This window comes from Pinus tabuliformis, chromosome 7 (assembly GCF_031772625.1).
Source record: "Pinus tabuliformis cultivar Carrire ecotype Pingquan chromosome 7, CPIR1, whole genome shotgun sequence".
NCBI classification, from domain to species: Eukaryota; Viridiplantae; Streptophyta; class Pinopsida; order Pinales; family Pinaceae; genus Pinus; species Pinus tabuliformis.
In genome coordinates, this window is record NC_142293.1 from 1425583522 (window position 1) to 1425595938 (window position 12417).

Consider the following 12417-nt stretch of genomic DNA (forward strand, 5'->3'; position numbering starts at 1 on the left):
ATATTAAGAAGCACACCTTCAAGGTGAATGATTTGGTCTTAATTTATGATAGCAAGTTCATATAGTCCCCTGGTCAGTTTCAAATGCATTTGTTGATACCCTATGTAGTCAAAGAAATTACAGATGGTGGCGCAGTTTAGCTCGCGAAGCTGAATGGGGAATTCTTTCCGAGAAAATTCAATGGAAGTCATCTGAAGTTATATCAAGGGGATCCTGCCCCTACGCAATGACTACATGATAGCAGGACAGTCTTAGTACTCTAGGCAGCTGCAAGGAAGTATGGGACTATAAACTACACTGCCCAAAGATTGAGAAAACGAAGTAATGGGATTACACGAGGGGAGCTAGAAGTGTGGCAGGAGGAGCTACGCCCTGGAGGATGGTGTCGCGTAGATGAGTCTAAAAATAGCCATTGGATGCACTATAGCTGATTGGATGGTGAAAATATCGTTAGGAGGAGTGGGTAGGCTGCATTTATGGCGCAAATCTTTGGCAATCTACCACCAAAGATGCATTTAAGAGCATGAATTAGAGGGAACGGTCATATTTGAATTTGAAAGTCCCTATAAATCTGGCATGTTGGCCTACAGTCGAACACTTTTCTTTCAGAAAATTTGTTGCCCTCCCTGTATGTCTAAGAACAATTTGGAGGAACTTATGTCGCAGTCGGAGTTCACAAACTTGCCTGAGTGGAGTTGTAAGCTCTTCCTTGAGAAAATGGTTAATCCCACAAAAGTCACTGTCTCTGAAGCCGCTCTCTCTGAAGCCATTGTCTCTGACATCACAGTCCCTAACATTGTGTTGGGAATGGAAGCTACACCATATGTGCCTATGGCGCCGAGGTCACCTAGGTCTAAACCAACCGCTGCTAAGGAGAAACATAAGAAACCACAGGCTGTCCCGATGCGACAGTCACCGAGGAAGAACCCTACAGAGGCTTCGCAAAAAGGGAATATGGACAAGTCAAAATAGCCTTGGATCTTGACGTAAAGGAGCTTAATGATGGGGTTCAAGAATTGGATGTTGAGGAGGGCGAGCCTATTACTAGGCTCTCGAAATATACCCCCCCTTGAAAGGGTAAAGCGAAGGTACAAAAAGATCTCAATTTTGGCAAGTTTATGGTCTCTACACCACTATTACCGGAGAAAGTGCCATTTGAAGGTGCGTTGTTAGGGTGCATTCCCGCACTCAAAATGGAGGATTGGGATCTAGTTGACCACGAGAAATTCCCACACTTGGAGACAAACAAATATTTGGCAAAGATATATTATGAGGAGACCGGAGTCACGCAACTAGAGACTATGAAATGGGTCACGGGGGTTGAAAAAGTTTGGTTTCTGAATATGTTATGAGTACAAAACTTTAGCTGAACCACTATCAACACGGTGTGTGTACGCCAATTGCTTACGATGGTGCATTATGGGTGTCTCTGGCTCAAAGAGCCCATCCCCATCACAGAAATGTTGATCCATTGTATCACAAGGTTTCCCTACCAAGGGGTGGATCCAGCTGAGGAGTTTGGAGACAAGAGTAAAGAAAAACAAATCGCGAAAAAAATGAAGTGCGAGTATGGCTTAGTGAAGAAGTCACGCAGATACCCTATCTATTCCATCACCGATAGGGTGGTGTAGTTTGTCGCCATATTTTGGCTTGTAAGATTATGAGAAAGTTTCGCGTGGATGAGGTGTCAGCGCCAGTCATTTCCTTGGCTACATAATGCGCGAAGGGGGTGCAATATAACTGGGCGCAGTACCTTTGCAAAGAGTTCCTGTTGAATTGTCGTGAAGCATAGGATGACGGCAAGGCATTCCACTATGCCTGACTGCTATTGTTGATTTCCCTCATCGTGTGGAGGCTCCCAGAGGACATCCAGTTCCCTCCACAAGACGATGATTTACTGGAGGCCACGAAGTTCGCTTCGTTATGGGAAACGAAGGACCCAGAGAGGGTCATGGAGACAAAAGTATTTTGGGTGCTGGTCGAGATGGACCTTCGCACCATGATCAGCTAGAGGCCAAGGTTGTCACCAACATTATTTGGGAAATTGGAGGCCTACGCGGAGTTTAAAGCAGATTTTCATAACGTATCCATCCGCGCAAGGCGAGATCCTAAGAAAGTATGGTACAAGTTTCCATACCTAGTCACTGACACAGATGTACAGGAAGTCATGGGAAAATGGCCAAGTGACTAGCGGCAACCATCAGATCTCAGCACAGGAACCAACACGACCGCAGAAAGTTCCTCTGCACGGGACATAGTAACACAGAAGAAAAAGGAAGTTGTGCAGGCTACTGCTCGAGAGAAAGCAGCACAGAAAAAGAAAGAGGTTAAGCACGCCACAACCCAAGAAAAAGCAGCATAGGAAAAGAAGGAAGTTGTTGCTAAGGCAGCTACTGACAAGGAGTGCACCGTAAATGAGGCCACACTGGAATTTAAGGAGTCTACTTCTCAACATACTACAAACAAGGAAGGGTCTGAGGAGAAAGGAGGTGGTGGTGAGGAGCAAAGCACTCCGTTTAAATTGAAGAAGCAGAAAAAGGAGATGACTTATGGACCCAAGAAGAAGCCGAAATCAGACAAGCATGCACACATGAATCCAATGGTCCTCACTGAGGGGGAGTTGGATGAGATTGGAGACAAGGTCTGCGACACAATGATGAAGTTGTGGACACAATTCGACCAGCAGTACATGCAAACGCTAGGGAGTGTGCAGAAGGATCTGCATGAATTGCATATTCAAATAGGTCGACTTTAGGTGAGCGGGATTCAAGTGAGCCTGCAGCAAGCAAGCACGTCGGTGCTAGACACAGATAGAACTCTGGACCTCAAATTTATTCCTTTACCAGACGGTTCACCATGCGCAGAAGCAAATGAATCAAACACCCATCTTGGATAGATAAAACATGTGGGTGTCAACTTAGTCGTGTTTCCTATTCAGACCCTCCACGCCCTTCATCAGGGGGTATCAGACATGCTCAAGATCAAGGAGCAGCGTGCACTATCAGTTATCAGCAAGGTAAATATGAATAATGAGCATTTTTTTTGCAGAAAAGGCTCAGGCACTTAAGGAAAAAGAAGAATTGGTTGCGCAGAGCCAAATCTTGGAGGCTGAAATTACACAGACATGTCAGACGTTGCTAGAACTTCACATTCCAAAAGATACAGCAGCAGCAGTGAAGATTCAGAAGTTGGCTACCGTAGTCAGAGAATCGAAGGATGAGGTCGACAGAGTAACATTTGAGTTCCAAATGAAGATCTCAGAGCTCGAGTTGAAATTGTAGCCAACAACTCTGCTAGAAGTCAGGGAACAACGCGGAGCAACTATCAGAGAAAGTATGACCACTTTGGATGCAGTTGTCACAGGCTGCACATTGATCTTCGAGTAGGTAATGGAACTATGGACGAATCTGCAGGAGGACCCAAACCTACAGAAAGTTGGCACAAATATTAGGGAGCTACAACAACAATTTGATGAACTGAGGGTGACTACACGCATTATGGCACCAATCTAGCGCTTCGCTCACCTAACAAAAGGAAAACAGCTTCAAACGCATATTGAGGAGCTGCAAAGGAAAGAGGTTGTCTTAAAGGAAAAAATACAGCCATGGATAGAGGAAGCAAGTTAGCTTACTCTGCCAGTCCAGGAAAAATGAAGACACTCCAGCAGACTCAAAGGACGATGCGCCTCGCGATGGAAGGCCCGACTATAAAAAAGCTAGTATAGGAAGTGCAGCAGGTCGCAGTACAAGGTTCTTATGACATAGTTGTGTTGAATATGGAGTTCAACAACCTCCGCAACAAGATAGAGATTCCAACTCAGTGACTCAAGGGCAAGTCACCCAATTTGTGTTGGGGGTTTGTTGGGATGGGGTCCCTGGGGTCAATTTTGTTAAGTTTTGAGTCAATTTTGTAATATCTTGTGGTAGCGAATGTAAAGTCTCCGTGAAATGTGGAAGCGGAGCGCGAAGCTAGTAGGAGTCAAAGGGGATTTAGTCCCTTAGTTGGGTAGGTGATAGAGTTGTTTTGAGACCCACCCATGGTCCGCGAACCATGGTATTGTAAAGCAAAGGCTATATAAAGTTGAGTCATAACGAGTCTTAGAAAAAACTAAACAAGAAGAATCATTGTAAGAGCAAGGTGCTAAGGCAGGAAAGGTTTGTTTCCTATACTTAGGTGAAAGGGGAAGGCTCCTGCAGCTGAGTGCGTGGAGACCTTGGTAAGTCCACAAGTTGAGTGCACAGGCACCTGTAGCTAAGTGCACAGGGATAAAGAGTCTGTACCTAAACACTTACACTTAATAAAGATCGTTTTGGGCCGAAATTGATGCATTTGTGTCCTTTTATTTACTTCTACTAAGTTTATATACCTTCGCTCTGTGATGTGTTTTATATGAATGAATTCTTATTTATTGTGCGAACTTGGTAGATCTATAATATTTATGCATAATAAGCACAACTAAGTACATTCGCGAAGATTTGGATGTCATTTAGTTAGATTTTCAGTAGTTGTCTATTCGGAAGGGATAGAGCGTGAAGGCAGATCTAAGTCATAGAACTTCAGGAAACCATCGCACAGGCCTCTAGATGCAAAAACCTGGTTATAGCATCCCCCAATAATGCTTTGGGTGAGACTGCAACCTACGCTACATGCGTTGTTGCCGAAATGGCCAATGGTTTAGGGTTTTGCTGGTTGGTGCAGTTAAAGCTGGACATGGGTCAGGCCCCATCAAGCCAACACATTCACTATCTCAGAGACTAATGCATGCGAATGGAGCCTTCATATCACACAAACAACTCACTATGCATGCAACTGGGAGTTAGGTTTTCCACAGTCCAGATCTGACCCCAGTTGCTCACTTGCTAGGATTAAGGGAGCGACTAGGTAGCCATAGTCGCTCGCATAACTCCTCCATGTGACCAAGACCTAAAAGATGAAATCTCAGTGTTCTGAAGTTTTATCTTGTTACTGTAGTGTTTAGTAGTTGACCATAAAGACCGCAGATAGTGATAGTTCATTGCAACCTTCAAAATCAAGGGTTTGAGTATATACATTGTTGGGTTCATTTCAAGGATGTCGTACTTTTTTTCCTTGTTAGCTACATAGATGAAGATATGGATCATTGTACTCTCTTTTGCTGAATCATTTGATGACAATCTAAGAATAATAATTTGCAAGGGTTTTCCCCATCCTAGGTTTTGCCCTGATCTTCGACCAATCCTAGTGTCTCTATGTGTGGATGTTTTTCTTCTATTGTTCCTTTATGTTATGTTGCATTGATGATGATGTTATTGTTCTTTCTACATATTTGCATATGTTATTGAATAATTATGTAAATCTAAATAATATTATGATGTTATGGGGTGAACTTAATGTGTTAATGAAAGAGTGCAATTATCAAAGCAAGGAACAATATAGCCCTAAGAAAAATTAACATCGCATACCACCTGACCATATATTGGATTGAACCAAATCTCTCTTTCAGTCAATCACCCTCACGTCATATTCCAAGCATGAATGTGGGATATCATGGAATAAAGAAAACAAAACCAAACCAGGGCTTTCATAGGCCAAACCACCTCAACCCTCAGCCAACAATTCTACCTCATGATCATACATCACTAAGACCAGCCATATCAGTCTCTACGCAAGTTGTCTAGGGCTTCAGAAACTAGTAACTCGACCCACAACCTTCCAAGGCTCCAGAGTGTTTGTCCAACCCGACCCCAAGGACTAGTAACTCGACCCACCAAGGGCTCCAGAGCATTTGTCCTAATCTAGGCTCCAGGACTAGTAACTCAACCCAAGTTGTTCAATGGATTCCACAGTGTTTGCTCCAACCCACAACCATAAGGAATTATGAGCACCAAAAAAAAAAAAACAAAACAAAATAAACAAACAAACAAACAAACAAAACAAAACAAAACAAAACAAAACAAAAAAACAAAACAAAACAAAACAAAAACAAAAACAAAAACAAAAAAACAAAAACAAAAACAAAAAAACAAAAAACCCACAACACCATGGCTATCCAGGAAATGGCAAGGTGATGCTAAAATCATTGTCAATATAAGAAATCCTCCATGCCAATGACAACACATAACTAGATAATCACATGTATGTACCATGCATCCATAAACTAGCAAGGAAATCACACATGCAACCTGTTACCTGTGAAGCAATCTAGTTGTAGTTGTTTATCCACTTGTTCCCTTATGCTTTCCTGCTTTTTTTCCCTTCTTTCTCCAAATCCAAGTGAATACTAGAGTGCACAAAGCATGCTCCAAGAATTTTCTAAGTGTGCAAGAGTAAGAGAGAATGAGATAATAGAAGAGAGATCCACCCAAAACTGTCAAAAGGCTAATAACTGGTCCTCAAAAACCTTTTTATCATCGAGGCCCCTATTTTCTTCATTTTCCTTCATTTTTATTTCAATTTTCCTCACATGCAAATTTGTGACCCTTCATCTCCCTTTTCTCTTATTTTCCTTTATTTTCATAAATAAAAATCCAATTATTGCCACTTTTCCTTTGCCAATTTCCATAGCCATAAATTAATCACTAGCAATACCCATCACTATGTTTTGACCAACATTCATCATGGAATATGTGTCCCATGACCTTCGTCTTATATTTTATTTATATAGGAAATCAACCAGGGGTTGTTACAGAGAGCTTGTAAAAGTGGGTAAATGTGGAAGGAGGCATTACAACCTATGACATGCTTGACATCTTCACACCAGATATTTGATTGTCCTTTGAGATTGAAAGTAGATATCTTGGCTTTCATATTATTTGAGTAATCATGAAGTCTGAAATTTTTCCTCATTCCAAGCATTCATGCTTCTTCATCTTCTGATTTGGTCATCTCACCATCAAAAGTAGGAGGCTTTCTTTCTTCAATTCATCAAGAAATTACTCCTCACTTCTCCTATAATGTTGTTGGTGGTGGTGATGTCTCCTAGAAGTAGATTTAGAATCGAATCCATGTGTACTAGCCCTCCTCTCAGGTGTATCCAAGAGTCTGCCACTCTTTACTGTATCATCACGGCCCATCCTGTACCTCTTCTGAGACTGTCTTCCATCTACATGATTAGTATTTTCTTCCTTTCTATCTCCATGACTAGTCCCCAGTTGTCTATGCTTCTGTAAATCTGAAAGGCTTTGAAGGGTGACTACATTAACCTCAGCTCGCATTTCTTTAGCTTTTGCAATTCTTTCATGGGATTCAATCAACCGCTCATTATCAAATTTATAGCTTATGATCTCTCATGCGGACTTCTTAATGTATCTACTAAATCAGGAGAGTCTCCCTCTCTCTGTTGCCAAACTAATTTCTCCCATCCCACTAATTTCTCTTTTGGTTTGTACGGGGAGTCATATGAATTGTAATCCACCATTCTTCTCTTCATCTCTTGGCCTTCTATTTTCCTGCAGCATACCACTATTAGATAAAATGAAAGGCATAATCAAAACATTACTTCAATTTCCTGTTGGCAAGGTTATTACATCTGCACAGGTCAATCCATATTAACGCCATACATAATAACATCACAAGAATATCATGTACATGGATATAATAGCAATAAAAATAAATAGTTGGCATGCATGCATGGTAAACATATAAACATCTCACCTGAATGCGTAACAATCTGAATTTACCCCAAGGTCTAGTGTTGTGAACTTGCTCTGATACCACTTTGTAACACCCCACCCCATATTCACCCACCTTAACTTACTTATCAGGGTAAACATGAGTTGAGAGTTACTATGCATGAACCAACCTCCAAGATTCAGTTATGGAAATGGGGTCCACTTGTCAAAACTTATAGCATCACCCAGAGACACATGATCACCTAGATGTCAAACAAAATCCATTGGTGACCTTTTCTATGAGATGGAACCACTTTTATATTAGCTTTACGCGTGCAGGCCTGCCACTATGGCCAGAAGGCTCCAGTTGCACGCTTAATCCATCCTCCATGCGATTGTGGTTGAATTTCCTCTTTCAGTGCATGCCGCCACAACCTTTGTTCCAGAGTTTTAGGGCTAGACTACATGAAACCTTCCCATAACTCTATCAATAGTCTATATGAGGATTTAAACTATGTTTCCAAGTTCTATTCTTGCCCAATATTACAAAACATGTGTTAGTCATTACTACAAACACTTGATAAACATGGTACTTGTAGGTCATGAATGCATAATTGTTCACTATTTCATTAGTTTCATCAATGTTCATCAAGAAGACTTACTGCCCCTCAAGCTGGCTGCAACAAACACTTATTAGCTCATGCATTCATATAACTATTTAATAGCTTGCCAAAACATGAGCAAGATCAATAACAAGAGCATTTCATATAATAAGAAATATACCATGCATGTAACCAACATTTAACCAGCATAAAGCAATGATAAACCAATCATATAATCACGCAATAAACCAAAACTTGTGCTCATTGATCTCATTAAAGAATAAAACATAATAACATATACATAGTGCCAACCAAGTCAAGGACTTTCAGGTACCACCCAACCATAGATTGGGTTGAACTGGATCTTTCTTCCCGCCAATCACCCCCATGCCATATTCCAAGCATGAATTTGTGATATGGACTTATGCAGGAACATAACAAAATAAAAATATAAACATAAACACATAGATGCATTAGAAATAAAACTTCATTTCATTAATATCAAAAAACTAAAATATGCTTACATACAAAATGGAAATAAACTAGCTTGGGCAATTGTAGCTTATCTCTAAAAAGAGATGTAGTGGCTACATGCCTCTGAACTGTGTTACAATGAGGCTCAAGGGCCTTTTTATTATTGAATAATAAAGTAAAACCCTAAACAACCAAAACCCTAACCCCAGGAGGTGAAACGCCAAGAATTTGTGGGCCCTGTTAGGGTTAATTGGTCAGCCAACTTCCTAGGGTCGTAACTTGGTCATATGAGCTTCGTTTGGCGCGTACAATACCTCATTGGAAATATATTTCTAAGTACTACAGGATTTGCCATAGGCCCTACCTATGGTTATGGGCTTGTTATAGACATCAGAAAACGTCGTTTAGGGGGTCAAAACAGCTCCAGGAATTTAGGACTCGAAAAATTGCTAAAACAGTAAATGCTCCTATAATCAAGGAAACAGATGAAACTGGCTGAAGGTCTAGGTGGAATAGGGATCAATTTGGGATCACATGGGATAAACCAAAATAGGGAATCCAGAGGAAACCACCTCCACCCTCAAGCCACAGTGATTTCACCCAATACCGAGTCCAAAAAACACCAAAACCAATACAAGCTTGGATGCCTCATAATTTCTTCACCATACCTAGAGGAGGTTTCCTATCTCCACCCACTTGTCAAGAGCTTCACAAAGAAAACCATCTCCGCCCTCCACCCTTGGGATTTTGCTGAGACCACTTCAACCAACATCCAAAATCTATCAGCATTCCAAAGCTCAACCAAATAGGGAACTCACTACATCATGGTTATCCAGGAAATGGATAGGCAAGGTTATACATATGTGACAGCCCCATCAAGGGCCCTCACATAAGTTGAATTTTAAATATATTGTAAATATTATGCAATATTTGAAATCAAGAAAAGCGAATTGAGTCAAAGGGACACAAATTCTAAAGCTAGGGAAGAGAATTGCTTGCTTGGGATGTTGTGGTTTCTTATGTAGAGGAAGAAACCTAAATTGTAGGACAACCATTAAAGGTTGGTTGGTGCATGAATTCAAGGGATTGGTTCTTGAATTAAATGGGTTGCAAGAGGAAGTACTCAGGCCCATGTTTCTTGAAAAACAACAACAAGAAAAGAGGATAGATATTTATGAAGAGGGATTGTGCATTGCAAGGTAGCAAGGACACATCAGTAATTATGGCTAAGAAAGAGGCCAAGGCAGCAAGCACGAGGGGGTAGAATCCCTGAAAAATAAGAAATACAGTAGGAGGGATTCATTCGAAGGAAGATATAGGCAGAGCAGGAGAGACACCCATAGGAACCTATGCAGGCTAGAGGAAAATAGAGAAAAGATTGAATCGAGCATGAAGGGGGAGATATCAATAGGCAACGCTGAAGGGAAGAGAAGAGAAGAGAAGAGAAGGGACTAGTTCTTTGTCCCTAAAAGTTGTGGGTTGAGATGCTAGTCTTTGGAGCCTTGTAACAGCTTGGGGTCCCTAGGGGTTGTGGGTTGAGATAGGATCCATGGATCCCTGTAAGAGCTTGGGTCCTTGGAGGTTGTGGTTTGAGACACAGGTCTTCAGAGCCCTGTAATATCTTAGGTCCCCGGAGGCTGTGGGTTGGGATGGAATCTTTGGGGCCCTATAACAGCTTGGGTCCCCTATATGCTATGGGTTGAGATAACAAACTTTGGAGCCATGTAACAACTTGGAAAGAGGCCATCACGAAACATCACCAAAGGAAGACCAGACTGAAGACTTACGGTTACAATGTTATAGTTACAGTGGACTTTGGACTCCCTAGAAGGGGGGGGGTTGAATCACTATGTGTGCACCTAGGGGTGAGGTAGAGTGCCTCTAGAATCCTTATGTGCCAATGAAGTAGTGGTCAACTAGTGGGATTGAGGAAGGAGGTCCTCTAGAGTCCCATTTTCAGTTGGAAGTTGATGTTTAAATCCCTTGAGCAAGCACCCCCCTCAAACTATGGAATCTGGCTCGAGGGTGACAACTGCAAGTAAGTGTGGTTGTAGCTATCTATGGTTTGGTGGAGAGTCCTTGTCCCGTACTCAGTTTCCCTACAAGCTCAAATATAAGTATTTGTATATGCTTGTTTACCTTTTAATGAACCATGTTGCATTATTGTTGGTAATGGTTATGGACTTAGGGACTGCATTTGTGTTATTAATGCTTGCATATGCGGTGCATCTCTATGAGGATATGTCACTAATATATGTGTTGATTTTATACATGTATGTTTGTTGAATCCGAAAGAAAATGTTGTGTGATGATTTTATGATGGTAAACATAGAGCATATAATGCATAAATGTGCAAATGAACCACATGATAATCAAGGCTATGTTATATCATTAAGTTGGACATTACTCTGAATAAATGCTTAACTATATTGAAAGTATTAAATAAGTAAGCAATCGAGGAATATAAGGCCCTGACGTGGGCTGTAGCAAAATATTGAATAAAAACTTGGAAGAATGGGCTTAGAGACCCATTTTATTAATGTAAAACAGTTACATGGAAGACCCTTTGCTTAGCAAGCTATGTATTTGCTTAGAGTTGTTGTTACCAAGTTACAGGTTGTTGTGTTGCATGGCAAGAAACGCATTAATGCTGAGGGAATTTTCCTCTAGGGCTAGTCATGCCCATCAATTTTACCTAAATGGGATTTAGCCTTGCATTCTCAACAGGATGGATATTTGTCATTGGCGTATTCGTGTTATCGGTAAGGCACTAGAAGGATCTATGTGGCACCATAGAGCTTCTTACAGGCTCGACATGGATTCGAGTGTTGTTGGTGTGTGGCAGGAGAGGTGGGAACCTCTCAGGAGCCTGCGCCAAGCCTGTGGTAGGTATTAGACACATGAGTGCCCATGCCACCATACGTGGATTTCCCTATCTGAGGGTGGGGAAGAACCACAAGTTAAGAAACCATTGGAGAATCCATCATCCAAGCTCAGGAGGGGTAGCACCATGGAACGCCTTAATCAACCCTGGGTATCGACGCGAAAACTTGGTGTGGATTTGAAGGTCTATCGGGCCTCTGAGACAAAGACATGGTCAAGAAGGTTAACTCGAGGGAGCCTACACAATGGCAGAGCTTATCTTCGAGGTGATTGAATAGATCCTCATCTAGGATGTTGCATGAGGCAGAGCCAAAGCCCCTTAACCAAGTCATGGTGGAAAATGATTAGGAAAGATTTGTTGTGGCACAAAGGTGCGAAGCCCTAGATTCATAGGAAGGATCAGATGCCCTTATCCCTTTGAAGATAAAAAACACTAATTGGGAAAGCTTGTCATTGGTGCGAAAAATTTCCCCTTTTGTGATTGGTTGGATGAATGTAAATGTGTCCCTGGGGTGGGTTAGCTCAGAGAGCTAAAATGCCAGCAAGTTAATTTAATTAAACATTAAGAATTCAATGGTAAATGGTGTTGGGGCCTGGGTTAGTCAAAAGACAGTGACAGGAATTTTCCTATTGCCCGGGACTGATAAGTCGGAAGGTTGAAAGGTCAGAAGTGTCGGAAGTGTCAGATCCATAAGTTATTTAAAATTGGTGTCAGGAATTTTGTCAAGTTTTGGAGCGGACACTGTCTACTAACAAAATCCCTTAATGGAGATTCAAGCAGAGGTTGGGAACTCGAAAGCCCTAGAATCCTGTAAGTGTTTTAATTACAAGTCTGTGGTGTGTCGGGGACAAGGGATCGTCAAGAGACG

At 41.6% G+C, this 12417-nt stretch overlaps 1 protein-coding gene across 1 annotated transcript in view; it reads left to right on the forward strand.

Annotated features, from left to right (window-relative positions):
• Positions 1-12417, forward strand: part of LOC149253026 (uncharacterized) — a 52171-nt gene that overhangs the window by 12440 nt on the left and 27314 nt on the right. The window contains exons 3-6 of the mRNA XM_089454345.1: positions 2468-2641; positions 2756-2849; positions 3049-3277; positions 3364-3434. Of these exons, the coding sequence (XP_089310471.1) occupies positions 2468-2641; positions 2756-2849; positions 3049-3277; positions 3364-3434 (568 nt within the window). The remainder of the gene's footprint in view (positions 1-2467; positions 2642-2755; positions 2850-3048; positions 3278-3363; positions 3435-12417) is intronic.